The sequence below is a fragment of the Podarcis bocagei genome (genome assembly GCF_964188305.1).
Source record: "Podarcis bocagei genome assembly, chromosome: 14".
NCBI lineage: Eukaryota > Metazoa > Chordata > Lepidosauria > Squamata > Lacertidae > Podarcis > Podarcis bocagei.
The window spans coordinates 30011583-30039108 of record NC_138139.1 but is presented as its reverse complement, the minus strand read 5'-3'; the positions used below and the strand labels follow the sequence as shown (position 1 = coordinate 30039108).

The window sequence follows — 27526 nt, the reverse complement described above, 5'->3', positions numbered from 1 at the left end:
TAGCGGTGGGGGAAGCAGGTCCACAAGCAGACATTAGGATTCAGGAGAGCTGTGTGGGCCCCTGAATCTACAAATGCACCCAGCGGCATTACAGTTGAACAAGATTTTATTGGCAGAGCAAATACAACGTCCACAATGAGCACCAGTCCTTTGGGTCTGTCTCTCCTTGTTAATCAGCACCGCGACAGGACCCTCCTCCCCCCATTTGGCAGGATCATCCTTCCACCACCTGTGCACATGGGAAGAGGTGTCACAGCAGGAGGCCTCCTCACACACACACACACACCCAGTACAGGTCAAATGTTGCTCACTGCCAAGACCCTGCAGTGTCTGATAATGGGGGGAGGCGCTGTGTTCCTGTGTCTGATTCTTTGTGTGCACCCTCCTCCTTCCTCTCTCTGGAGTTCTCTGGTCCATATTAGTGGGACTTCGCCACTTGGAGCTCTGCCTTGTATTTTGTCCAGCCTTGCAACCAACACTGGGGGACGATGGATGGATGGGCATCAGCACCACCCTTATCCTCTCCTTCCATTAAAGCACCTGCCTCCTCTGCTGGCTCGTTCACATTAAAGGTACCCGCTGGGGCAAGGCATGCTGTGGCCAGCACCGGGACGTGGCATCGTGGGCGGCCTTCACATGCAGCACCCAGTGGCAGGCAGTCTTCGGACCAGGCCTGGTCTCTTGGCACCAGGTGGGTCTCTTGGCACCGGCCTTTGGTGATCGTGGCAGGCGGCTGAGCCCACGGCAGGCTGTGGCAAAAGCAAAAGAGCCTCCAGGCCCTTTTGGCGGTGGCGGCAGCATCAGCTACGTAGCAACACTGATGCGGTGAAGGTTGCGCCGCCGCAAGACACGCAGGGAGGTGTTGTTGCGTTGGCGTGAGCCTGGGAGGCAGAGTGGGCCCAGCAGAAGCCAGAGGTAGAGGAGGACACAGGCCCAGCCAGAAGAGACCTTAACCCAGAAGGTTGACCAGCTGCCGTGAGTGAAGGTGGTCTCTAGCACTGCATTTTCATAGCTGCAAGGAGAGCAGAGGCAGGTCACATTGCAAGCTCCAAAGCTGCCCCCCACCTTTTGCCACGCAAGTTGCCACTCCCCCTGGATGTGGGCATCTTGTTCCTACCTGAACCAGTTGGTGAGAGTCATCATGACGTACAGCGAGGCCAGGAAGAAGACAAAGTGGAAGGTGGAGTAGCTGTAGACCACAGGGTCGCCGTGCACAATCTGCTGCTCCACTGGGGACCCTTCCTGCTCACCTCTCTGCCCTAGGCCAGGGGTGAAAAAGGGCCCTCCTGCTCACACAGCTCAGGGATCCAAAGCCCTGCTCTGCGCCAACAGCCATGTCTAGTCGAATGACCAGCTATCCTGACTCTTATGGGGTTTCCCAATGTTGGGGAGTCTTGTACACATCCCCTGTCCCTTATTTGAGCATCTGGGGAAAAGATTCAGGAGAGACTGAGATGAGGAGTGTCCCCAAAGATGCTCCTCCTGCTATGCATACTTGAGATACCTGCCTTGCACCCCAACAGTGGATGGGGGGGCACTGGAAGGCCTAAGTGGCTTATGATGCTGCTGGGGCTCCATTGCACTCACCTGCTACCTCCTCTTCCATCTTATCAGGGCAACAGAAGAAACAGGACGCCTTCTGCAAAGAGAACAGGATGGGTCATCCACTGCTCATGCAACCTCTTGCCACCTGGCTGTGGTTTCTCTGGCTGCCCCTTAGCTCACAATGGAAACACAGCTGGCAACTGCCAGGGTCGCACCCTCACCCAACCCTTAAGTCACGATGGTGGTCATAGGGGACCCCTGGCTCTACAGCTCCCATCAGCCTCAGCCTGTCTGGCCAGTAGCTCTAGGGGGTTGGGGATGGGGAGAAGAGAATGGGAGTTGCAGTCCCGCAACACCTGGAAGGCTAGAGGCTCTCCATCCCCATCCTGAGGGTGGTCTGGGGAGTCCTGACTTCCCAGGAAACAAAGAGGGAGCCTAGTATCAGTTACAGGGGGTGCTGGCTTTTCCCCTCTAGCTGAAAAAGGGGGAATCCTACTCTGGTTGTATTTGGAAGTGGTAACCAGGCTAGGAATGGGCCCACCCCTGCCAGTGTTTTGCAGGGGAAATCCATGAGATATACATTGTGGGAACAAAGCAGATTGTGCATTTGGACATTAGAACTTGAACACAGGCAGTATCCCAAGAAGCAGGCATCAGGCACTGAGAAATTCATTTTATTGCCTGCTTTTCTGCCCAAACACATACAATGGTTGCAACCTGAAATGCTAAATAACAAATAAATGATAAAAGAGCAGAGAATCCTCTCAGGCAATGGAGAATTGTTTCAGGAGCTGGAGGTTAGGGGGGAAAGCATTGAAGATCAGCAGCTGCCTCTCGAGGGTTTCTGCCCCACACTGGACCCTTTCTGGAACCCACCTTAAACTCAAAGCTGTAGATCCTGACCATCCACAGAGGTCCAAACAGCTCAGCGAGCATTGATGCTTCATTGCTGCAGGAGAGAAGGACAAGGATGAGCAAATCAGCAGCAGGAGCCCTTCCTGAGCACAGCCCATCCTCTTCCCAGCCATTGTAGACAGGCTGACAGGATGGGATGGACAGCATGTCCTGTTTCTCTGACACAGAATCCATCCCAGTATGCCAGGGCTGCCCCAAATTACTTTGAGGAAAGAATCACTTGGTGGGCAGCCTGAGGGCATTACCCCAGAAGTCCAATGTGACCAGGGTGCAACTTGCCCGCATTCTCCACCAGTCTGTTATCTTGTAACAGGAATGGGTGGCAGTGCAGGTCCCTTATTCCCAGACCCCACTCTGGCAAGCTGGGGTCAATCCCTGGCTTGGGATCTGAGACCTCTGGGGGCACATAGGCAGGTACCCACCAGGCAAAGAGGACGCAGGCGTACATGACCCCAGCCCCCAGGATAGCCACCGTTGTGTCCTCAGTCTGCATCCCGTCCTTGCTCACACTGGGGAAGCAGATGGTGAGATTCTGCCCCTTGTACTGCACTGTGGGAGAGGAGGAGGAAAATGCCATTAGCTGATTGAGGGCCTGCCTCACCCCCGTGGATCTCCCCAGAAGGCAAAGGCTCCGAGCTGACACAGACCTTTCTCTGGTGGCCGGCTGGACAGGGCGGAGAAGGTCAGGTACATGACGTAGCAGCAGATGATGGAGGCCTGTAAGGGGCTGGAGCTTGGCTGTCCTGGGAGCAGACAGGTGCAAGGGGAATAAAGGGTTATCAGTGTCCTCAAAAAACATCCCCATCCCAGCAATAAAGAGTGAAAATGCAGTCTGTGTCTATCGGCCCAGAGTCATTGGTCTACTTGTGTGTACATGATTCCTGATGCTCCCTCACTGCCAGAAGCTGTAGTTAGGGTGTGCTTTAGGAGGCAGAGTATATAAGCCGCCTCCTGACCCTTCCAGTTGCTGGAAACATCACAGGCCTCCGGCTCTCTGATCCCCTTCCTTGCTGAGCTCCCTGTGACAGGGTCCTGGGACTGTCTCATGACCTTGTTTCTGAATCACCTTCTGCACCTGGACCTATTCTTTCTGCTTCACCTTGTTGTGTACCTAGAAGCCTAGTTTCTTAGGTGAGTATTTGATAAAATTATTTACCCTCCTAGCACCCATCCCTCTAAGGAAACCACCTAGAACTCAACATCCTTGGGAGAGGAACTTCCAGAGAGAAGAGGGCACTGGTTCAGGGCTTCTTGTTTGGGCAATTAAGTCCTGAGAGTGCTCTACACTTTGCTTGTTGCAGGCCTCGGAAGGCTGCAAGCCCCCGCCCCTCCAATCCCACCCTGTGCTGCAAAATCCACACGTGCCATTACTCACGCAGGCGGACGCAGGGAGTGATGGAGATGAAGGACATCAGGAGGCACAGGGCACCGTTGAAGGCCAGCAGCCCCTTGTTGAGGAAACAGCCGCCTGGGTGGGTGTAGAATTTGTACAGGAAAGTGTAAGCGGTGGAGGCTATGGTGTAGAAGCCCAGTGTGGCCAGGAAGATAGCCAGGTACCAGCGCTTGTCCGTGGAGGCGCCTGTCAGCCTGTGAGAGAACGAGGGAAAAGCTTGTTTGGAGCACTGACCTGAGGCCAGCTCCCTCCCTTCTCCAGCCCCCTTGTGGGCACTTGGTTCAGGAAAGTGCCCCAACCCATTCCATCCAGAAGGCAGACTCACCAGTTCTTGTTCCAGGTGTGGGCAAAGGCTGTGATCAGCACCAGCTGGACCAGAATGAAGGCAAAGCCTCCGCAGACACCAACCAAGTGCCAGGCTGCAAGGGCCAAAGGAAGACAGAAATGTGGGCGGTGGTCAGGGGGACCAAAGAAGCCAAGTGCCACCTCTGGCTGTCCTGCCAGGCTCTTTCCTCTCTGGAAAGCCAGCTCAGCTCTGGCCAGGAAAGAGGCTCTTCTGGCTTAGATCCCTCAAAGATAAGCCTTTTTTGGCTGAGAAGCAGGATGATGGGAAGAAGAGCCTGCTCAATCAGGCCAATGAGGGCCCATCTAGTCCAGCATTCCCTTCTCATGGTGGCCAACAAGATGCCTCAATGGGAAACCAGCAAGCAGGATTTGAGCACATGAACTCCCTTTCCTTCTGTGCTTTCCAGGAACTGGTGTTCAGAAGTACAGCTGCCTCCATGAATTTGTCTAATCTTTTAAAGCAATCTTTCAAAGCTGGTGGCCATCTCCGCCTCCTATGGGTCCCCTCAGAGGATTCTCAGTAAGGAAGTAAGCCCCGCCAGAGGGAGGGATGCTGATTCTGACAGAAACAGAAAAGGATGAGGGAGGGAATGGCTCATTTTTGCCTGTTCAGAAATCTGTCAAGCAAAAAGGGTCCATATATGTTCCCCTTGTTGTTTTCAAGTCTGCAGATGACAATGGATGATAAGTGTTTCTTTCTTTAATTACATTCTTTTGATATTTCTTTCACCTTGAAATGCATGTAAGTTACCCAAACAGTTATTCACATTACATAATTTTAACCTACATCAAACTGCAGGCAGCAAGACAAATTACGTCGTATTTGGTGGAAACTGAACTGCAGCAGAATGGAAATGAGGCTGCTGAAGAAGGGAAATGGCTGCCTCCCTCCATTCCTACCTGGAGGGCTGTCCTTACAGTGAGAAGGGGTGGGCTCTTGGCAAAAGCAAGTTGCAGAGCCACGAGCCTGATCCAGCAGCCAAGTGGGCTGCTCTTCTATTCTCCTTACCTCGGAGGAAGCGCTGGTCTTGGATGAAGAAGGCGGCTGCGCAGAGCCCCACAAGGATGAGGAGCTTCAGGAACCAGAACCTGCAACAGACCCCAAAGAGGCGGTGAATAACCAGGGTGAGCCCTGGATGGACGGGCCTGTGGCTTCCTCTGCCTGCTTCTCCGTAACAGCCCAGGGGCTGCCAGGTCTGTGTCAGGACCTCCCTTCTCCTCACCCATTGTGCAAGAGGGCGCGGACGTTGCTGCTGGACTTGATGTTGACCAAAAAGGCTGCCTGGCCCAGGTAGAAGCAGGCGGTGCCAAAGCAGACCCTGTAGACAGCTGAGTAGCCCACCAGGATGTCACAGTCACTGCCCCCAGGAAGGTGTTCACACAGCACTGCGTAGAAAGGCACCTATGGGAGGAAGGGAGAGAGACCCAGGGTGGGGGGAAGCATTGCCAGAACTTCCACACTGGAACCCTTGATTGATTTGATTGATTGATTGATTGATTGATTGATTGCATTTATATCCCACTTTGTGCCACTCCAAGGAGCTCAAGGCAGCATGCATAGCTATTTCCCATCTCATTTAATCCCCACAGAAACCCTGTGAGGCAAGATAGGCTGCAATGTGGGGACTGGCCCCCCAAATCACACCCAGTGAGCTTCATGGCCAAGTAGGGATTTGAACCCTTGTATTCCTGGTCCGAGTTCAACATGCTAACCATTGTGCCACTATTTAAAAGGTAAAGGTAAAGGGACCCCTGACCATTAGGTCCAGTCGTGACCGACTCTGGGGTTGCGGTGCTCATCTCGCTTTACTGTCTGAGGGAGGCAGTGTACAGCTTCCGGGTCATGTGGCCAGCATGACTAAGCGGCTTCTGGCGAACCAGAGCAGCACACGGAAACGCCGTTTACCTTCCCGCCAGAGCAGTACCTGTTTATCTACTTGCACTTTGATGTGCTTTCGAACTGCTAGGTTGGCAGGAGCAGGGACCGAGCAGCGGGAGCTCACCCCGTCGCGGGGATTTGAACCACCGACCTTCTGATCGGCAAGTCTTAGGCTCTGTGGTTTAACCCACAGCACCACCCGCATCCCTGTGCCACTATTTAGTGTGGAATTAAAATGTTTGCTTTGCAGAGCCCATCCTCTGCTTTCTTCTCTTTTTAAATAGAACTAGAGTAATAGCATTTTAAAAAAGGAAGTGAATTAATAAGAGGAAGCTGGTCATTCAAGCCCCTCCCTGCCACTTGGAGGAGATTATTTTCTCGGAATAGTGGCCAGTTGTCCTCTCCTCCCCCCCCCCCCCGCCCCAATGAGCCTCCAGATGCAGGTGGAGGAGGCTCCCAATGGCAGTGGCTTCTCACTCACTCACGTTCTCCTTGATGGCTTCGGCCACAGTGCGGGAGAGCATGAAGCAGCAGCTGGCACAGGCCAGGATGTGGAAGAGCATGTAGAGGAGCCGGGTCCCCGTCGAGACCTTGATGCCAGGGCAGCAGGGACAGCACAAGGTGCAAGGGGTTGGGCCGCAGCAGCAGCAAATCTGAGCAGGGGAGAGGGAAGTTGAGTGTTACCTACTTAGACCTTCTCTGCATGCCCAGCAACCCTCTGCCTCCCTACCCACAATGAGCTGGACTCCCTGCCTCTCACTGGACCCTTCACCCCAAACCTCTGTCAGCAGAAAGCAGCTGGGGTCTGTTGCCTGCATGGGTGAGGCGCTGGCAGTGGTGTAGCGTGGGTTGTCAGCACCCGGGGCAAGGCAAGTAATTTGTGCCCCCTAACCCGTGGATTTGCGCCCCCTAACCCGTGGATTTGCGCCCCCTAACCCTAACCCCCAGATGTTGCGCCCGGTGCGGGCGGCCCCCCCTGCACCCCCCACGCTACGCCACTGGGCGCTGGGCAGCCGGATTGTCCTGGGTCAGTCCCTAGACTTGGCCCACCCACAAGGCTGTCCCTGAGCAGGTCCTTGAGCAGTGAGTGAGGGGCACAGCCTGCAGGAGGCAGGATTAAGGGGATTGGGAAGCTCAGGTGCCATCTGTTGCTGCTGGAGGGGGGCAGGCATCACATTCAGGGTCCAACGTGCTTCCACCAACCCACCAGTCTCTGGTTCAGCCAGACAAAATATGCAAAACAAGCAACCCAGCTCTTGGGGCCAGCTGTGGGTCACGAACTGGCAGTGACACAGACTTTCTAAGATGGTGTTTTAGTTCTTAATGGTAATTTCTCTTTGCTGTTCTACACTGTACTTTAGAGCAGCTCCTCTTATGGAACAGCTATACAACTGCAGTTAATAAATAAAACAATTCATGCATGGTTTCTCCCTTGTGGGAAAACCAGCTGTGGGTTGCAATGTTTCTGTGCCCTCAGAAAGTTTTGTGCCACCCATCCTGAGACTGTGGAACACACAATAGGTTAGAAAGGGAGGGCACATTCCTGTCACTGAGACGTGCCAGCTGAGCAGTCTGCTATGGAAGTAGCATAATAGGCACCGATCTGTGAGCAGAGATGGGTTTTCCAGTCTGACTCCACAGGCTTCCCTGTAATCTGGAGTTCACGTGTGCCCAGGAGGATTGCTCTGGCACTGTCAATAAGTCCAATTGACAGTGCAATACTTTAAAGGTAAATCTCAGTGAGCACATACAGGAAGATGAGTTTGTATACCAAGCAGGGATACTGAATGGCACACTTTAAGACCGGGAAGGGCTGTGGCTCAATGGCAGAGCATCTGCTTGGCATGTAGAAGGTTCCAGGTTCAATCTCAAGCAGCTTCTCCAGGTATGGCTGGGAAGGCCCCTGAATGAAGACTGGAGAGCTATTGCTGCCAGCCAGTGTAGACAATGCTGAGCTGGCTAGTCTGATTCAGTAGAAGATGGCTCCTGACACTCCTAAGGCTCATTGTTTTAACTTGCTTGCATTGCCTTATTATCACTCTGCAGGACACCTTTGGATGCTAACAACCTTCTCATTAGCCCACTTTCCAAAGACTCCAAAGCTCCTGAGTCACTGAGTTCTCTGCCTGCTGCTTCCAACCAGTTTTGCAGCTGTTGCATTTCTTATTCTTTCCCTGGGTCTAGCACAACAACACCTGGATCCCATAAGGCAATGGCCCCAAAGAGGAGCCAGCCAAAGCCACCCACCCACCCCTAGCTCTGCACCTGAGCATCCTGCCCAGCTGACCACCAATAACCCTAGAGAGGGATTAGAGTCACTCCTAATTGACACAGGCACAGCACCCACCCCCTCCTCCCACCTGAGCTGAGCAGAGCCCCTCCCCATGATCTGCAATTGGGCCAATGAAGTTAGGGACGCATTGCAGGGTAAGGGACCACTTTTGCTAGTTGGCCACATTTTTGTTTTGTTTTTTATAAAATTTTTATTTGGTTTTCTGGTTTTATAGAGACAAAACATACACAAAGAAAAGACAAAAGACAAAAACATGTATAAAATCAGCAAATCCCCGTTTCATAAACTTGTTCCCTGACTTCCCCCCACCTCCCCTCGTGCATCCCAGTTTCAAGATTATATCAGCAAGTTGGTATTTCTCCTCTCAACATTCTTATTAATCTTATTACCTTTTTTATAATAAAAATTAATTTTCCTAAGTTGGACTTAAGTTCTCTTCCATCAATTTTCATTTTATCTTAATTAAGAGTCATATTAACCAAACCTAGAAGTCTTAAGAGTTTTTAAGAGTCTCTTCTTCCCTCCCTCCCATCCCCGGTTTTTGTCCCTTCCCAATAAAGATCCAGATTCGAGATTCTCAGCCTGGGTTCCTCACGTCCGAGGCTTTCAAATCCCTTTCAGTCCCTCTCCGCCTGTCCTGTTGGTAGTCCTTTATGTCAGTCGTCAGGTCTGGGAAAACCTCTTTCACCATCAAAGTGTATCCTCTTCCCACAAGGGGGTTCAAAAGTAACTGCTGGAGAATTTCCACAAAGCCTATCTCTTCACAATCAAAGTCCAAACGGAGGCCCCAATCGTATTTCTTTATTTTAGTTTTCTGTATTCCATTTTGTCCCGGGACCTCCTCCTTCTTCTTCTGTGTCTTTCGCAGAGTTGTAGTAGATATGTTCCCAGCATTTCCTTGCTTGTGTTCCGCAGATGTCAGCTTTTGGTTGTTGCTTCCCAGGATTACTTCTTCTTTTTCTTGTTGTTTAGTCTCTTCCAGCTCTGTAGGTATTGTTTCCCATTCAGCTGTGGATTCTTTCTCATTGAGGTCCTCAATACTAAGAGCAGAGTTGCCTGTTCCCAAGGTCATAGTCTCAAGTTGTTTATTCATGGCCAAGCTCTGTTCTTGTAAGATTCCCACCAATTGAAACATCCTTTCGATTTCCACTAGTAACTTTCCTTCCACAGCCATTGTATCCATTGTAGTTTCACAGAATTCCCCCTAGGGGGAATCTGGTTACTTATTAGCCTTTTCACCAACAATCCTTTAACTGATTATTATTACTTTGTTTCCAACAGTTTTAGCTCAATTATAACTCGTCTTAGTCCAGAGGGATCTTAGATGACAAATTTTCCACTTTAAATCGGCCGTTTGACAGCTTTGACAGCTGTCAAACTCCGCAGCTCTTACACAGGCACCAAGGCAGGACGTTCCCGGGCCCGGGAGGGGGGGTTGTTTAAAGCAAAAAGAAGGTTCCCAAAACTCCACTCTCCAGCCCAAAATTTCCCTTAGTTAAATCTCGGAAGTTAATGTCCTTTTTAACTCACCCCACCAGGGGTAGGCTCTCCAGCTTAGCTCTTGCGCCGTTGCTTAGATCGTCTGCAAGGGGGGGGGTGCGGACTTCCTTTTAGACACCCCCCGCTCGTCTCCAATTCAAGGTAGAATTTTTATAAAGTCCCAATCCGTCTTACTCACGGGCGATTCTTTCAGTCCAAATTTTCAAGGAAGGAAGTCAGCGCTCTCTGGTTATGGCTCGCAGCTTCGCTCCACCGAGGTAGCGATCGACTCTCAGTGCCACGCCACCCCCGTATCCCCTCCGCAGCCTTTAAAAAGGCTCTTTGCGAATCAGGGGGGGCGCTTAAGGCACCCGCCGAGTCTTCAGTCCGCAGGCTTCCGCGCCTGCGGTTTTTAAGGGTCCCCGCGTCGCCGGCGCGGCAAAGACCCATCCTCAGTGGAGCCGATTCCCTCCGGAGCTCGGAGGGAATCCGCCATTTCCAGATCGCGTCAACCCGGAAGTCTAGTTGGCCACATTTTTGGCCTGCCTCAGGAAGCTCCTTGAACACCTCTCACCCTCCTCGGTCAAGAAGCACACCTGGGAAAGAGTTTGAATGAAATGTGTTCCTCAACCCAGCTGGGATATCACCTCAAGATGGGGAGCTTAATTCTCCATGTGCCCAGAGCCAGGGGCCTGAAACTGCTGCCCATCAGCTTAAGGAGATTTTATGGAGAGGACCCCTCCAGGCACCAACCAGCATCTTAGAGAAACACCCCCTTGGATTCCTGTTACAAGAGAGGCAGGGGACCACACCTAGAGGGAAACTGGTGCTCTGCTTCCTAGAAGCTACTCTACACAAAGAAGGTGCTCATGTTCCATTCCTGAAGAGTTTGGATTTGATATCCTGCTTTATCACTACCCGAAGGAGTCTCAAAGCGGCTAACATTCTCCTTTCCCTTCCTCCCCCACAACAAACACTCTGTGAGGTGAGTGGGGCTGAGAGACTTCAAAGAAGTGTGACTGGCCCAAGGTCACCCAGCAGCTGCATGTGGAGGAGCGGAGACGCGAGCCCAGTTCCCCAGATTGAGAGTATCGCTCTTAACCACTACACCACACTGGCTCTCATGGGCAGCTAACGACCTACAAGAAGCACCCAGGACTGTCTTTGGCCTTGATATTGTGACTGCAAAAGGAATCAAGACAGCCCCTATGAGGAAGGGATAGTAGATACCTGGAAGGGGAAGGTCCAAGGAACATGTCAGAGGAGAAAAGTGTACCAGTTTAGAAAACGGATGGATGAGTGGGTGAATCCTGAGCTTCTAGAGGCAAGAGCTGGCACCAGGTTATGGGGTAGCATCCCTGTGGAGGCTCCTTCCAGGCAGGAATTCTTTGTGGAAAACAATGCTGCTCAGGCACGCAAGTTTTCTGCATTGTTTATACAACATCACCGCCATCAAAATCCCAGCCCACATTTTTTAAATTTACATTTAATCCGGATTTCCCCTTCCTCTGGGAAATCCGATAAGTAGAAACAACCTGTTAAACATCTGCTGTCACTGTCTGGTGTAGAAATTTCTTGGCACAGAGTTGTTGTGGGTTTTTTTTTGAGGGGTGGGGAGGGGTAGTTTGTCATGTGTGTGGTGTTGACTGAAGTTTTGGTGGGTGGCCTCTATCACACACATAAACCCTGCATTCGTCAGCTCCTCTCCAGAGCACAAGTTAAGCTATTTTGTTCCAGATACACCAGTAACAGACAGAAGATGTTCATTCCCAGTAATGACTACAATGCTGAAGGTGCATTTGAATTTCAGTGGCCTGATGAGAGGAAGTTGTGATATCAAGTCATTGTGGGGAATTACCTCTTCAGACTGTAATCACAGCACATACACCAGACTTTCTCTTTTAAAAGGTTTAATCTGAATTTCATGCACAAAACCTCCTCCTTAGAACTTCAGTCTTGGCACCTTTTATTATATGTGGTGGAATTGTAAAAAGATAAAGGAATTCTAGGAGATGATATATAATGAATTTTAATTTTTTTGTAATTATTTAATACTTACAATAATTTTGTAATTATTATAAAAATTATTTAAATAAGAGAACTTCAGTCTTTCATTGAAGCTGCGCTTTGGGGGTGGGGTGGGGGAAGAGACTGCATAGCTGTGCTGTTAATGGTTACAGGGATATATAGATAAGATTAGCCATATTTTAAAAAAATGTTGCCACTTGGTCCCAGCCACACAAAACCAAACAGCAGATCAATATAGCACTTCCCCAAGTATCAAAAAAAGAATCAAGAGATATCGCTCCCCCTTCTGCCAACAGGCCTCCATTTTGTGCCTTGTGAAACACGACAACTAACTGGGCTAGCCAAGTTTGCCCTCTTGCCTACTTCTCATAGCTGTCAACTTTCAGATTTGAAAATAAGGGATCAGCAGCCTCACCTGTCCCGGGGACAGCCTACGGGATATCTAACAATCCGGGATAGCAGTGGGAAACGGCGCTGGAATAAGGGAATTTCTTGCAAAAAAAGGGAATGTTGACAGCTATGCCTCCTTCTGTGCTGCCAGCGATGCAGAGGAGGGGCAAAAAAGCCACCAACTGAATTAATTCTGCCAGGCTCCACCCTCTGATGTGGATGGCAAGCGGGGTAACAGTGAAAATCCACGGTTGAATAAACAAGATGTGTGGAAGGCCACGTGCCAATTGCATGCATCTGAAAACCAGCCCTGCAGGACCCGTTTGCAACAGAAAACCCCTTCTGGAAGTCCCCATGAGCACTGGGGAACAGTGCTGGACAGACTGTGTGAACAAGGCAAGAAGGGCGACCCAACCCCCTCCCCCCGGCCACACATGCATCATCCCAAGAACCCTCTGCATGTCTTTTTTTCTACATTCTCGTTGTGAGTCCAATTATCTTTCATTTAGTTGTGTTGATTATCAAGGCTGAGGCTCACAAGCCTTTATCCTCTGAACCTCCGTGGGAGGCCTGATCCTTCCCTGGTCCTGGATCTGAGGGCAAGGGCCAAGTGAGCTGCTGGGCAAATGGCTAGCTTGCTTTTCCCAACATTGGCCACGGCTAGAGGCTTTCTCACTTGAGGGGAGGTTGCTGGGACTCTGGCCTGAGCTTGGGCCTTGCAGGAACAGCAGAAGGTCCATTGTGGCTCAGTGGCAGAGCACCTGCTTGGCAGAAGGTCCTTGGTTTGATACCCACGGCATCTCCAGGAAAGGCTAGGAATGCCCCCTGTCTGATACCCTGGTGAGGTGCTGCCAGTCAGTGTGGCCCAGGGGTAGAAGAGGCAGCTCGTGTTCAAGCTGGCATCACCTGTTCTGGCTGTTCCCTCCCTTGGGGGCCTCTTGGGCCAGGCCTTGGCCAGACCCCAGAGCTGACAAGTCTTGAAGCCTCCCCTCTGCTTACCTGGGCCTTGCAGTAGCCTGGCACCATCCCTCCTCCTCTGTTCCCGGTGCCCCCAGCTCCCCAAGGGAACGGCTGGACGTCCTGCCCTCGTCCCCCAGTCATCTGCTCCTGGCTCCGTGGGCCCAGCCCTTTGCTCAGCAGCGCATCCCTGGGACCAGGTGGAGCCTGCTCTCCAGAAAGCGGTTGCAAAGAGAAAGCCAATTAGTTGAGAGGCTGAGATTGGCCAACTGGCAACCCGCTGCCTCCACCTTTGATCCTTGGGACCAGCGATTGGCCTTCCTGGGGTGGGGGGATGGTGCTCCTTTCCCCTCCACTTGCCTTTCTGCCTGATTATGTCAGGAGCCAAATCTGCCTCTTTAACCCTCTTACCCGGCAGAAATAGAGAGCTTAGCCGTTCCGTTGGGTTAGGTGAATCTCAGGCTGTTGTTGCAAGATGGAAGGGACAGGAGCCTTCTCACCTCAGGTCCCCCCAGGGAGCAAAGTAGCAGCCACAGAAGCTCCCTCGCCAGGGCCTTGCCTGGCAAGGGAGCCTCTGTGAACCTGCTCCAAGGGCAGGGAGGGTGGCAGGCAGGCAGAGGACTCCACCAGCCTTCAGCCATGCAGGACTACTGGCCTCTTTTGGCTGCCAGAGACTGGGCAGGACTTCCATCAGGGAACTAAAACTGATCTGGCCATAGCGGCGCACACTTTAGTTGCATCCCTGTGTGGATTACTGTTAACATACTCTGCGTTGGGCTGCCTTTGAAAGTGCCCAGAAACTTCAACTGGTCCAAAAAGGTGAAGCTAGACCATGGGTAGGCAAACTAAGGCCCAGGGGCCAGATCTGGCCAATCACCTTCTAAATCCAGCCCGCAAACGGTCTGGGAATCAGCCGGTTTTACTTAGTAGAATGTGTCCTTTTATTTAAAATGCAACTCTGGGTTATTTGTGGGGCCTGCCTGGTGTTTTTACATGAGTAGAATGTGTGCTTTTATTTAAAATGCATCTCTGGGTTATTTGTGGAGCATAGGAATTCGTTCATTTCCCCCCAAAATATATAGTCTGGTCCCCCACAAGGGACAGTGGACTGGCCCCCTGCTGAAAAGGTTTGCTGACCCCTGATAGACTGTTGACTGGGGCAGGTTATAGGAACCCTTGTTGCAACAGCTCCGCTGGTTACCAGTTTGTTTCCAGGCACAATTCAAAGTGTTTGTTGTGACCAATAAAGCCCTATCTGAAAGACCATATTCTTCCACATAAACCTGCCTGCACTCCGAGATCTTCAGGGAAGACCCTTCTCTCAGTCCTGCCAACCTCACAGGCATGCTTTGTGGCAACACAGAGCCTTCTTGATGGCTGCTCCCATGAACTTCCTAGAGAAGCTAGAATGGCTCCCACCTTGTCCACTGCCAGCAGGTGAAGACTGTTTTATTCCGACAGGCCTTGGGGAACTGACTTGTTTTGTGGGGGTTTTGAAGGAAAGGTATTTTAATACCACTGTTTATTTTTACTGTTTTTATTAATAGCTTTATTCTTTATATTGTTTTACTTCTATTGGAGTTTAGTTGCTTTTTAATGATGATCATAGAATGGTAGAATTGGAAGGGACCATGAGGATTATCTTGACCAAACCCCTGCAATGCAGGAATATGCAGCTGTCCCATACAAGGATCAAACCTGCAACCTTGGCATTATCCGCACCAAACTCTAACCAACTAAGCAATCAGGGCGTATATGTTTTTAGCTTTCTGTATTTTATCTGTTGTATTAATTTGTGCAAGTCACCTTGAATCCTGGTCGGGGGCAAATGCTGGATATAAATAAATATAATAATTAATGATATGAACAACTCTAAAGCAACAAACAGGTTTGGGTCACCTTGAAGACAAACAGGTGAGAACCTGACATTTGGGGATTTGCCAGATGTCTAATCCCTGTGAAACAAGGTGGGGAGGCCACAAGAATGACAATCGCTCTACCATCCTGCTTATCCAGTCCTAGAGAATGATTTCCACACCCTAGCTGTTGCAAGGAAGTGTGGGTGGGTATCTGACTCCCAGGGCCGTCTTTAGCAAATGCGGCGCTGGGGTGCAAATATCCGCCCAGCGCCCCCCAAATTACCACGGACAGTGTTGGGGTGCCAGCCATCCGGGGGGGGGACGGCACAACTCTCCCCCATGCCGCTGTGGGAGAGCGATCCTCGCAGAAGCTTGGGAGTGAAGTTGCGCCCCTCCCAAGCCTCCACGGGAGGAGAGCGATCCCCGCAGAGGCTTGGGAGGCAAGCTGTGCGTCCGCAAGCCATATGGTTGGTGGGGCACAGCTTCTATCCTAAGCCTTTGTGGGGATCGCTCACCTCCCGAGGAGGCTTGGGAGGGAAGCTCCACGTCCGCCAGCCTTATGGTTGGCGGGGCGCAGCTGGCGGGTATGCAGGGAGAGGGGAGGCCGCAGGCAAAGCCGCAAAGCTCCCCCACTTGCTGGGACGCCCCTGAGAGGCCGGCGCCCTGGCGCGACACACCACTATGCCCTATGGGAAAGATGGCTCTGCTGACTCCCTTCCTGTGCCCTCCCCATCAATGTGCTACGGAGGGGCCCCAGGTCCACTGAAAGGCTCAGCCTGCTTTCCCTGGGATCTGTCCTCACCCAGCCACTGCCACACCCTCTGATCTTTCTTTCCCCATGAACTGCCTGATCTCTGAGCTCTCTGCTATGGCATAATAATTCCCTCCGCCTAACAAACACCGCCTCCCCTGTGACATTAGGCACATCCCACCTTACCCACACTCTGCCTCTTATTCTTTCCAGGCCTGCTGTCTTGTGAAGAAAGCAGATAGATTTTTTTGTCTCTCTCGTAATACTAAGAGCTCACTGGGGCCCGTCCAATGGAACTGGATGGTGGGAGATTCAGGAGAAAAAGAAAAACACTTCACACCGTGGATAGTTTAGCGACGATATTTGCTACCACAACATGTAATGATGACCACCAATGTGGATAGCTTTAAAATAAAATTATTAGATAAATTAAAGAAGGAAAAAGCTACCAATGGCTACTAGCCACAATAGTTGTGTTCTACCTGTACTCTCTTATATGCCTCTGAATGCCAGTTCATAGGAATCACGAGTGCGGAGAGTGCTGTTATTGCACTCTGGCCCTGCTTGTAGGCTTCCTCTAGGGACATCTGGTTGGTCACTGTGAGAACAAGATTCTAGACTAGATGGACTTTCAGTCCACATCCACAAGAGGTCCGCCATCTGTACTTTTCTGCTTTTTCTTTTGACCTCACTGTTTACAATTCTACCCACATGCTTGCCCTTCCAGGATAACTCAGGACAACACTGAGGACATGACCTGTAGGCCCACAAAGGCTTACATTGGTTAATTTTTAAGGTGGCACAAGACACTTTGTTTTTTCTTAACGTTGTGTTTGGAAGTCTGTGGCAGCTTATCTCCATGCCTGCCGCCCACCATAACTGGTGTATAGAAATACCTGTCCCTAACATTTAGACTGATGCAGGTTGTTCAGTTTCAGGGTTAAATGCTGACTGTTTCTTTTGGGGGCCCCTGGACAAAAATGTGAGCAGCAATACAAAAAGCCAGGCTTTTATCATAGCTGGGACTGGGCAGCAGTGTTTGTGTCCCCTTCCCAGAAAATGGAGGCTTGTCTGCTCTTTCAGTCTTGTTTCCAGTAAATGGGGTGCTGTTTATTTTAGCTTTAGTTTGTAAGCATCTAAAAGTGACTGTCCATTGGATGAATGGCATACAGTTGGCTTCTGGATTTGGGCTGCGAGGAGGAGGGTCAATGAACTAGCTTGACCTATCCTCCAATCTCAGGGGACATTGGGGGTGGGGGGAAAACAAAGTGAAAAGGGGGAAGCAGTTAGTAATGCAGTGCTCAAAGAAAGCACATGTTTATTTAAGGAGACAAAGAGAAGATTTGCAAACATGATCCCAGGGGAGCCAGGGGTGAAGGCTTTCTCTCTACCCCTGTTTTGCTATCAAAATCACTCTCACAGTTGCTTTCTCCATGCAAGATAACATATAGGAAGTGGGGAGAATTTTGTTGCAAAAATGTGGAAACAGTGATTCACCTCTTCCCTCTGGGCCATTCCTGTGATCAATTCCACAGTCACTCAATCCGCATTTTCTTTAAATAAAACCTGCTAAGAGACTGAATAATAATAATAATAATAATAATAATAATAATATGAACAAATAATTCTGAGCTACCTTGCAGGGTTGTTGTTCAATATCTGCAGTCTGCCTCCATCTCTATTGTACAGCATACATTGCAGTAGTCTACACCGCAGGAATGTCATTCAGTAGCTGTCTCAGCCACGGTTCCCCACCCAATAAAGAGACAATGGGCTGCATTGACATGGTACTTTTTAGTGTTTGAAAATCTTGTGAAAGCCACATTATTCCTATGAGAACTCCAAAGGAGTAGAGCCCTTTGCTTTTCTTGCTCTCGTTCAGTTTTCTGTCCTCCGCCCACCACACTTATTTATAACTGCTAGGTTTCTATAGTGCTTTCTCTGAACAGCTATTGGGGTGGGAGCAAGAAGGTCAAAATGAACCTGGAAGCTCCACCCGCAGAGATGTTTGGCTCGCCAATCTACATTCCACACTCTATGGTGGAGCCTTGCATCGGCGCTCTAGGATCTTGCGCTGATCTCTATATTAGTGCGGCTTTCTCCTTTTTCCGCTGCTTCCGGAAGCGCGCCTTACCACGTGACGAGCGCGGAAGGCAGACGGAGCGATGGCGGCTGAAGGGGATGTCGAGCTGGAGTTAGAAGCGGAGCCCAATGGCTCGGCAGGAAGCGGAGAGCGACCAGCCGAGAAGCCGCGGAAGCACGACAGCGGAGCGGCCGACCTCGAGCGCGTCACGGACTACGCGGAGGAGAAAGAGATCCAGAGCTCCAACTTGGAAACGGTGATGAGCGCATGCGTTTGGCCGCGTTGGGGGGCTCTGGTTGTCATGGTGACCGCGGGCGGGGCGGAGCCGGTTGGACTGGACCGCTGCCGAAGCGCCCCTTGGAGCCCCAGCGCCGTACGTGGGAACGGGGAACCCTGCATGTGTGGAGGCTGCCCGAGGCCCCTGCAAGCATGGCTGGACCGCCCGTGTGAAGCATCGCCTGCCCTGCCACCTTGTTGCTATTTCTCTCTTACTGCCGGTTTGGGGACTTTTGCTTGCGGTGTCCTTTGTCTTTGGGGCTGGAACTATTTGGCCTTCCCGAGGTGCTCTGGGTGGGAGCCCATTGTTTCGCCTCTTCAGACAGCAAAACGCCTCATGCCAGTCTTGTGCGGGCCTTTCCTTCCATCGCATCTGTAAGAGGGCATGGCAGTTTTCTGGCAGGTTCAGATCCACCCGATGTCATATGGCATCAGGTGATTGACAGGTAGGCAGCCCCTGGGGGTGGTGGCCATTTTTTTATTTGGCCCACCAGAGAAAATTGTTTTTCCCTACTTCTGTTCTTAAGGGTTGCTTTCACTTCTGTGAGCCTGCCCAAGGTTTAAGACAAGAGATTCCCCGCCCCAATTGTTCAGTTGGATGTCCTTGCCAGCAGGTTTACAGTCTAAGAGGCACATTGCAAATAGGAATAAAATTAAGCAAGAAGACAAGTAGGCACCGATTCTACATAGTAGTACTCATAATGATCAGCTGGGATGGAGAGAAAGAGGTACCGGTAAATGGCACTGGTCTCTTACCAGAGAGGATGGAACAGCCTTACTTCCTGCATCTGCCATGTAGCAGCTGCCATTCCATCAGGCTGTTGCAAAGAGAAACAAGGAGAAACTCTTGTGCTTCCTGATGGTGGCGCCACAGCTGTGAAATTCTCTACCTAGGGAGATCCACACCCTTTCCCTTAACATTCTCAAGGATGGTCATTTTAATCTAGGACTTTTTGATTTGATCCCTGCTGTTTTGAAGTTTCTTTTGCTTGTTTCAGTGCTGTTGTTGTTTATACTTCTCACACTATTTTTAATTGGTATTTTGTTGTACTACTTGTTGTAAGCTGGTTTGAAAAATATTTTAATATAAATGATTAAAAGTAGCCCTCCTGTGCTTTGTGAATCAGTACTTGTGGCTGCCTTATCACAGTACTTGTGATGTGTAAAAGGAATTGATGCATCAGCAAATTATTATCTGAACCATCTGGTTCAACCCCTTTCCCTAACATTCCTTGCAGTCAACATTAAAAAAATACAATTCAGATTTGCATTGTAGATTACCCACATTGTCTAGGTGTGGAAATTTCTCCCACAGAGAACTTTTGCATAATTATGAGACTTGTGTTTTTTCAGGTGCACATTGAGCTTAGAAACTCCCTGCACCAATTTCTCTTTACATACCTCAACAGCAGCAGTTCAGTGACAGGAAGCCTAATTTTCAGGGTTGTTCACAGCCAGACGTCTACCCGAAAGTGTATCATTGTGAATTGACATGCACTGAATCTCATCATCCATTCTGTTGGCCACCCACCCAATTAGAAGAGAATAGATTGGAGTTTTCATAGACTGCTTGATTTTGACTACCTAGAATTATTTGGGCTCCATCATCTAGGGCTGGGAGAGATCAGCTTTTCAATATCGCAATGTATCACCAACCAAACATTGATATACTGCCAGGTGAAGGCGCCATTGCACTCTAGCCCTCAAACCAGTCCCGGGCACTGTATTGATACATCATCCAGGCCTACCGTCACCCCAGTTAAGTGTACTAAAGTGTACAGTAAACTGTACTTCATTGCCATTTGACTACATTTTTTGAATTTCACTGCCATCTGGTTGTTTTTTCTCTATACTTGTGTTACATAAAAGCTCATAAAAGGTAAAGGGACCCCTGACCTTTAGGTCCAGTCGCGGCTGACTCTGGGGTTGCGGCGCTCATCTCGCTTTATTGGCCGAGGGAGCCGGCGTACAGCTTCCGGGTCATGTGGCCAGCATGACTAAGCCTCTTCTGGCGAACCAGAGCAGCACACGGGAATGCCGTTTACCTTCCCGCTGGAGTGGTACCTATTTATCTACTTGCACTTTGAGGTGCTTTCGAACTGCTAGGTTGGCAGAAGCTGGGACCGAACAACGGGAGCTCACCCCATTGCGGGGATTCGAACTGCCAACCTTCTGATCGGCAAGTGGTTTAACCCACAGCGCCACTGTGAGATAATTTGGTTGCTCTTTAAAGTACAATATTTTGGTCTGGCTATTAATATTAAAGTCTGAGGGTGTGTGTTTAATTTGCTTTCTCTTGTTTAGGCAATGTCAGTGATTGGAGATCGAAGATCCAGAGAGCAAAAAGCAAAGCAGGAGCGGTGAGTGCCCTGTTTTCATCTCCTGCTAAGGGAGAGCAGCCTTGTTTGCTTCAGCCAGAGCTGTAGAGGTGACACACAATGTGTAAACAAAATTCAGTGCCAGATGTGCATGCATACTATTATTGCTAATTTATTATCAACCCTTCACCTGAAGTTCCTAGGGTGGGTTACAGCATTAAAACATTAAAAACCATGACCAAGCTTGGAGGTAGCAGTGTTTTTATGAACATCACACCACAGTGGAATGGTGTCTACATGCTAAACTGCTGTTTAAGGACACATTTCCATATTCTAAAATTGTTTAGGAGTTAGGCTTGTTTTGCTGCACTTGACATTAATGGGGGGAGCTGTTTCACACCAGTGAAGCGGTGCTTGGTTGCAGAAAGCCAGAGCTGTTTTTATTATGTGTAGTTCCCATTCTGCCCTACCAGAGCACTTGGAGTGGGGATGGGGTGGCAGTAAGGTCTGCATTCCATTACTAGAAAGTGGAGCAGGATAAGAGAGTCCTAATTCCTCTTTCCTTCCTTCCGTTTCAGGGAAAAAGAACTGGCCAAAGTCACAATCAAGAAAGAAGATTTGGAGTTGATTGTGAGTCTAGCACAGTGTTGATTGGACAGCTTGGGTGGTGGCTCAGCATTGACAGGGGCTGCTTTCTGATGTCACTACAGGCCATTTTAGTTGTCACCTCTTGGTGAAAAATCTTCTTCTTTTCCTTGCAGATGAACGAGATGGAAATATCCAGGGCAGCAGCAGAACGCAGCTTGCGAGAACACATGGGGAACGTGGTGGAAGCACTGATTACCCTCACCAACTGAGGGCCACCTGCTAGATGGACTTTTGGGGAGCAAGGGAAGGAGATAGCCGCTCTTTGGCCTGTTCTGCACAGGTTCTTTGCATATGATATTTTAAAGCTGCTGGAATAAATATACCAATTTTTTTGAAGTTGCTGTTAATGTGGTTTATAAGATGTTTATTATCATCATCATTTGTTAAATTTGTATACTGCCCTTCATCCAAAGATCCCAGGGTGGTTCTCAGCTGACTGAAGGACTAGTTGTGGTAAACAAAAGGGATCCTTTTGTTCCATTAAAACAACAACTTGCAAAATTCAATCTAAAATTCAGACTTTTAAAGCTCTTGGGTGTTCTTTTCCAGACAAGGAGAAACAGTGGAGTGACGCGCAGGAGACAGGAAGAGAAATCAACAAGTGGGCAGCTTTCCCCCCCCTTTCCAGTTTGGGTAGGCAGAGTTGCATTGTAAACTATACTGTGGGCCCTTAATTCCCCATAGCCATTATTTTTGAGGCAACCAGTACTGGAATTTTCCTAAGCTACTATCGGCAATCCTTTAGATGGAACTCAGAAGAATGAACGGGTTTGTGGGAACAGGAGGCCAGTTTTGAAATCTTTCAGGAAACTATACCTAGATGATTTAAAAACTTACATCTTGCACACTGGGGTGCTGGGCCTTATCCAGTTGTTGCCAATTTAAACAGCACCAAAGGGAAGCTGTACCTACAAAGAACTTGAAGCTCCTGTTTGTGCTTTCATAGCTTTTACATCCCACACCTGATGTCCTATGAGTGTGGGGCCTAATTCTGCCCACAAGCCAGAGAGGTTACAAAATGTGTTTCTCACACAGCACTGCCAAGCCCCCTTTCTACTAGAAGTGGGTCTGACTATCTTATTAGAGCATCATGTCTGCCACAACAGGTTCCCTACTTGTTAGAACATTACAACAACAACAGCTTGGTAAGAAATACATTTAATACAGGTGTCACCTTGCTTTTCTCTCCCCCGCCCTACAGTGCCTCTAAAGAGAACGAGAAATATTTACAATTGGCAAATGCCTCCCAAAACTAAAAGCAGGGCTGTAGAGGGAGCTGGCATACCTCAAGGGCAATGATGAGCCTGCTGAGCTGGTGCTAATTCCTTAAAAACGGGTTATGGTTATGAGTCAAATCCTCCATCCAAAGATGACAGAAAAAGTGGGTCCAGGCCTTTGATAATCTATAGTCCCATGCCATAGAAACAGGGCAAAACTGATCCAAGATCCTAACAGTGCCCCAAATTATTCTTGATGACTCAGGTAACCTTCCGCTTCTTGGCAGAGGGTCTCTCAAAGACATCCCTCACACCAGCTGCCTTCTGCTTGAAGAACTTGGTGTTCTGTGCACTCTCCTGTCCCCATGCAGAGTCAAAAGAGGTTGTATCTTGGTCTACCAAGTGGGTGTACTTTGTTCGTCCAGAGCGCCCAAAGTTCTTCACCTGCAGAGGAAAGAGTTTAAGAAATGGAGAAGCTTCAAAGAGAATTCACTTTACTTCAACCCTTCTGGAATTCTGGTTGGAGGGGGCACATGCATACAACACCAGCAAGCCAAAGCTAGTTGGGGCTCCGAGCCCAAACAACAGAACCCCCTCCTTCTCATGTACCTGCATGACTTTGGGTAAGATGGTCTTGTTGAAGTGGTCCTCCAGAGTTGGAGCACTGAAGTCCCTCTTGTATACATCCTCATCTTCATCCTAGAGAACAAAGAGCACAGCAGGTAAGTAGAGACATGTTTGCTCACAGTAGCCTCTCCACCCTTATTTTACCAAGCATCCCTAGGCTGGCCTTGGGAGAAAAGGTCTGCATAGTATAGCCTAAACAGAAAAGAACACCACTGTTCAGGGACTCCTTGAGAGAAGTGATGGAATTCAGCCCCCCTCTCCCCATGGCGGCTATATCCTGGATAGCAGCCTTTTCCTTTCCAGTGCACATTGAGTTCTTGCTGTGTATTCAATGGCAGGGCTTTGACTGGGAACTCACCATGAAGAAGGCCCCCCGATGGTAGTACTTCTGCAGGAACTTGTATTTGCCCTTCACCGCCTTGTTGGTAATGACCTTGCCGTTGGCTCGGAGCTCAGCCCGTCGTTCCTCCTCAGTCAGATTACGCACTCGTTCAATTTCTGCCTTCTCTTTCTCTAACCTGTGTGAAGCAGAACATATCCTTCACTCCAGACACTTGATTCTGCACAGGAGATCTCTGTAAACATCCCTCTCCAGAAGTGTGGATGGATCTAAATCCATTCCACTTCAATTACGGATGTCCACTCCCCAACTTTCTGCTCACTGCAGAAGACTCCGTCAGCTGGGGAATGGATATCAGCAAGATCAGACCCACACCCGAGGAACCTCTTCTTCCTGGCTGGAGCAACCCAGAAGACCTCTCCCTCCTCAAATGGACTGTGCCACATCCCATTTCACTTACGCCTCACGCTCCTCTCGGTCCCGCTTGATGCGCTTCAACTCCCGCACTTTCCAGGCCTCATACTCTTCCTCATCATTCTCATCATCAGTGTCCAGAGCATCGAGGGCTGCCAAGGAGCGCCTGTTCTCCTCCAACTCTTTCTTGGTTTCTTCTTCAACAATCTACAGTAAGTTAACAGAGAGTGAGTGTTTTGGGGTACTCAGGCTCCTCTAACCCTGAAACCCATGTGTCTGCCTTTCCTAACAATACCTTCAGGGTGTACTTGCGCCTCTCCTCAGCCATTCGCTTGGCCTCCTGCTCCAGTTCCTTCTGTTTCAGTGCTTCGGCCTCACGCTCCTGGACTGTGACTCTGTCCTTCCTGTAGAAGACATTGGAGATCAACTCAAACCACCCAAGCCAAACCAGCTGCTCACTAGAACCAATCGTCTCCCTTGTAATAACCTTCTCCTAAGAAGCACCCCACAGACTTGCATTTATGTGTTGTCAACAGAAGGCAACTCTGAAAGTAGCCCAAGCCGGGAAGCTCTGATAGGAAGGCTCTTAACTACCAACTGTGCTTTAGAAACCAGCCTCCCCCCTCCCTGCTCAGGACTGATGGCACTTGCTTGCGGATGAAGACAGGTTTCAGGCGTGGCTCAGTCTCATCCTCACTATCTGTGTACTCCTCATACTCGGACTCTGATTCAGACTCCTCTCCAGAACGGCCCTCATCTTCCACCTCCATGACTTCCAGCTCCTCATTCTTACGTTCCTGTGCACGCTGCCGCATCATGCAACGGCGACGTTCAATTTCCTATCAAGAAAGAAGGGCTCAGTGGTACAGCATCTGCATCAATGCAGTCCCAGGTTCAATCCCCAACATCTCCAAGTAAGGCTAGGAGAGGCCCCTATCTAAGCCCCTGGAGAACTGCTGCCAGTCACTGTAGATCTACTGAGCTAGATAGACCAATGTGCCAACACAGTATAAAGCAGTTTTCATATGTTCATATCTGGAAAAGGGCCATAGCTCAATGGTCCCCATCAGCATCTCCCAAGTAGAACTGGGGAAAGTGCCCATATCCTTGAAGAGCAAGGAGTCTCTTGTAAACTTCATCATCATCATTTCACTTCTATACTGCTTTATCATTTTTTAAGAAAAAAAATCTTAAAAGCGGTTTACATCCTACATTAGAACATCCAGAATAAATGTCATATATAAAATATACAAACGAAACAGGAATGCTTTAACAGGAAATTAATATATCATCTTAAAGATTTCAAAATAAAAACATTATAAAGGAGGCCAACTACACACATTTCCACCCAAGATTCAGAACCCAACACCAAGACTGGAAAATGTAGCTCCTCAGGCCTGCTCATACCTCATCGTCAATCTCCTCCTCTTCCTCCTCACTGGTGTCCTCTCTCTCCACATGCCAGGCCTCTCCTTCCACTTCTGAGTCACTCTCCCCTATCACTTCTGGTTCCACAATCTTACGATGCCTCGCCAGCCTAGAACACAGACACCCACCTTTTTGTTATATTTTTTACTGTTTTTTATAGTTGCAATACTCACAAAATAAGATCAAAGAAAATAAAACAAGCAAATCAAGGAAAGCAATATGGAATGTGACACAAGAATACTGTTTGGGCAGGTGCTTCATGAGTCAAATAAAGCTCTACTTACACTAACCCACTTTTAACGTGACAAAACGGCATGCAGCTCACAAAACACCCCTCCTATGTCAGGTGATTACAGCCTTTCCCCCACAGATTGTCCTCTTCCACTTCATGCCAAGCGCAACCTCCCAAGCAACTCTGCCCTCAACCCTCTGCTGCCCCTCACCTCTCCTCCACATCCTCTGAGATGCGGTTCTGCAGGCGGCGCAAACGGGGGTCGCTGGCCAGCTCTTCCTCTTGCTCCTCCGGTTCCAGCTCCTGCTCCTTGGCCTTCTTGATGAACTGGAACTCCTCGTCCTCCTCGTCCGAGGACTCCATGGGGGCATAATCTGGCCGCTTCCCCGAGACGTAGCGCTTTACTTTCACCTTTTCCATCGAGATCTCCCCTGGAAGTGGAGCGAGAGGTCAGGAGGGGAGAAACTGAGCCTGCCCCAGGGCGCACCCCCCCCCCGCAGCCCCTGCCCCAGGAGGGAGAAGAGCTTAGGTTCAGCTGCTTCTCTCCCCCCCCCATCGTCCAGGATACGTATGATTCCCCCTATGCCCCGCTCCCCGCCCCAGGACGCCTCACCCTTCTCGTTGCGGACGGGGACGGCCCCCGCCGTCGACTGGATCGGGGGCTGCTTCATGAGGGCGCTGCTGGAGCCCGACATGGCGGCGGTGTCTCCTCCTCAGGGTCTGGCGAAAGGAGCCCTCACTGAACCAGGCACACAAACACAGACGCCAAGCTCTTGCCGGAAGCTCTGTCCAGAACAAACCGGAATCGGAAGCCAGGTAGGACGCCACTACGCATGTCAGCACACAAGTTTAGGCGTCACTTCCGCTGTCGCCTGACCCAGACTAGGAGCTTCCGCCGTAGCGTGTTCGACGCTCCTTAAGCGCCCCCCTGGCTCTACGTACGCGCGGGTGAGGGTGAGGGCGGGGCCGTGTGGCTCCGCCTCCACACGGGGAAAAATGGTCTTGCTGAGCAGCGCGTTCCTCTCCTTCCTCCCCCGCTTCCCCATGTCCTGTGACCCATTTTTCAGCTTCCTGCCCCCGTTTCGTTTTCCTGAAAGAGGCCCTTTCGCCCTCCAGGCTATTATTCATCTTGGCCTGCACTGCAGGGGTGTCGTGAGCCACTCTCAACCAGTCCAGCCTTCGTGAGGGCGCGGGGTGGGGCAGAACTATGAGCACTTTTTGCTTCTGTATTTGCAAGGCTATTAAATAATAGTATGAAATTAATACTAATTATTAATGAAATTAATAATTAAGACGCTTTGATACTTATTTAAATAAAGCCACTAATAAGTGCAATTAATAATAGACGTTTTTAACCCACCCCAAAAGTACCTTTCTTTTTTAAAAAATAATAATGAAATAAAATCTGTGTTAGAAAAATCAGAGGGGTGTAATAAGCAAAATCTGCCCTTATTCCCTTATGGGGGACACAAGAGCCCTTATAGAGTCCTTTGTAGGTTCTCCATCGGTAGGAGAAAATAACAGAGGCCAACCAGAGAATATAGAGAAGCAAATCAACTAGTAAGCCTGATCTTTATTGAACTGTTGCAACAGGGTGCTCCCCTCACACGCAGGAAAGAAAGAGGACTCAGAACCAAGGTGTGCCTGCCCTTATATAGACATTTTAAATTCCCTGCCCTGGAGCTCAAGACCTCCCCTCCATACATCATACATACATCACTGAAGGGGTGTAACCCCCACAAACATCATACCTACATCACAGAAAAGATGGTCTACAACAGAAATTTGAATGTTGTTTTTCCTGTCTGCCAGGTTATCTGAAAATGCCTTATCTGATTGACTTTCCTGGTAGTCTGGCCATTCCTTTGAGATGGTGATTTCCCAATTCCTGAGACAATGGGAAGGTTCCCTCACCCTCTCCCTCTTTGCAGAGAAAACATTTGGTCAGTTTGGGAGTCAAAATGGTTTCAGGGCGGTCTTCCTGTGCTGCTCCAGATATGTGGTCCACATATTGTACATGCTTGCTTGGTACATTTATGAACATTTATTATATATATAAAAGATCTTAATTTTTTTATTACAAGGGGGAGGGGTGTCTTGTTGGCCATG

The 27526-nt window shown here is 49.7% G+C and overlaps 3 protein-coding genes across 7 annotated transcripts; 1 reads left to right on the top strand and 2 right to left on the bottom strand.

Moving 5' to 3' along the window:
- Window positions 1–88: 88 nt before the first annotated feature.
- SERINC4 (serine incorporator 4) lies at window positions 89–17949 on the bottom strand. 5 transcript variants are annotated; one of them, XM_081170270.1, is made up of 14 exons: window positions 14218–14637; window positions 13636–14146; window positions 13267–13431; window positions 6563–6730; window positions 5422–5600; window positions 5208–5287; window positions 4179–4272; window positions 3836–4047; window positions 3108–3203; window positions 2883–3009; window positions 2422–2494; window positions 1588–1639; window positions 1118–1259; window positions 89–1012 (listed from the first exon to the last, which is right to left on the bottom strand). In XM_081170270.1, exons 3-14 carry the CDS (start codon window positions 13366–13368, stop codon window positions 805–807), a joined length of 1533 nt encoding a protein of 510 aa, XP_081026396.1. In that variant the 5' UTR covers window positions 13369–13431; window positions 13636–14146; window positions 14218–14637; the 3' UTR covers window positions 89–804. The 5 variants fall into 5 exon arrangements, with proteins under 5 accessions (XP_081026396.1, XP_081026395.1, XP_081026399.1 ...); XM_081170269.1 differs by having other exon boundaries at window positions 13636–14637; XM_081170273.1 differs by lacking the exons at window positions 13267–13431; window positions 13636–14146; window positions 14218–14637 and adding an exon at window positions 17471–17949.
- Window positions 17950–17958: 9 nt separating this feature from the next.
- Window positions 17959–21495, top strand: HYPK (huntingtin interacting protein K). The gene is made up of 4 exons (XM_081170278.1): window positions 17959–18173; window positions 20498–20553; window positions 21090–21141; window positions 21273–21495. The coding sequence occupies exons 1-4, from the start codon at window positions 18000–18002 to the stop codon at window positions 21366–21368; spliced, it is 378 nt and encodes a 125-aa protein (XP_081026404.1). The 5' UTR covers window positions 17959–17999; the 3' UTR covers window positions 21369–21495.
- An 806-nt stretch (window positions 21496–22301) lies between these two features.
- Window positions 22302–26225, bottom strand: MFAP1 (microfibril associated protein 1). Its single transcript, XM_081170275.1, has 9 exons — window positions 26031–26225; window positions 25629–25848; window positions 25165–25294; window positions 24405–24596; window positions 24053–24157; window positions 23804–23964; window positions 23362–23521; window positions 22986–23075; window positions 22302–22820 (listed from the first exon to the last, which is right to left on the bottom strand). Exons 1-9 carry the CDS (start codon window positions 26110–26112, stop codon window positions 22638–22640), a joined length of 1323 nt encoding a protein of 440 aa, XP_081026401.1. The 5' UTR covers window positions 26113–26225; the 3' UTR covers window positions 22302–22637.
- Between the last annotated feature and the right edge of the window lie 1301 nt (window positions 26226–27526).

Bases quoted from the DNA above. Each gene is read 5' to 3' on its own strand.
- SERINC4 (XM_081170269.1), bottom strand. From the start codon at position 13,368: ATGACTGGGGGACGAGGGCAGGACGTCCAGCCGTTCCCTTGGGGAGCT. The intron at 2,495-2,882 runs GTGGGTACCTGC...TCTCTCCTGCAG, and splicing joins GCCTGCGTCCTCTTTGCCTG to CAATGAAGCATCAATGCTCG. The intron at 1,013-1,117 runs GTAGGAACAAGA...CTCTCCTTGCAG, and splicing joins ACTCTCACCAACTGGTTCAG to CTATGAAAATGCAGTGCTAG.
- HYPK (XM_081170278.1), top strand. From the start codon at position 18,000: ATGGCGGCTGAAGGGGATGTCGAGCTGGAGTTAGAAGCGGAGCCCAAT. The intron at 18,174-20,497 runs GTGATGAGCGCA...TCTCTTGTTTAG, and splicing joins AGAGCTCCAACTTGGAAACG to GCAATGTCAGTGATTGGAGA. The intron at 21,142-21,272 runs GTGAGTCTAGCA...TTTTCCTTGCAG, and splicing joins AAGAAGATTTGGAGTTGATT to ATGAACGAGATGGAAATATC.
- MFAP1 (XM_081170275.1), bottom strand. From the start codon at position 26,112: ATGTCGGGCTCCAGCAGCGCCCTCATGAAGCAGCCCCCGATCCAGTCG. The intron at 25,295-25,628 runs GTGAGGGGCAGC...TCTGTGTTCTAG, and splicing joins TCAGAGGATGTGGAGGAGAG to GCTGGCGAGGCATCGTAAGA. The intron at 23,522-23,803 runs GTAAGTGAAATG...TGCTTCACACAG, and splicing joins GACCGAGAGGAGCGTGAGGC to GTTAGAGAAAGAGAAGGCAG.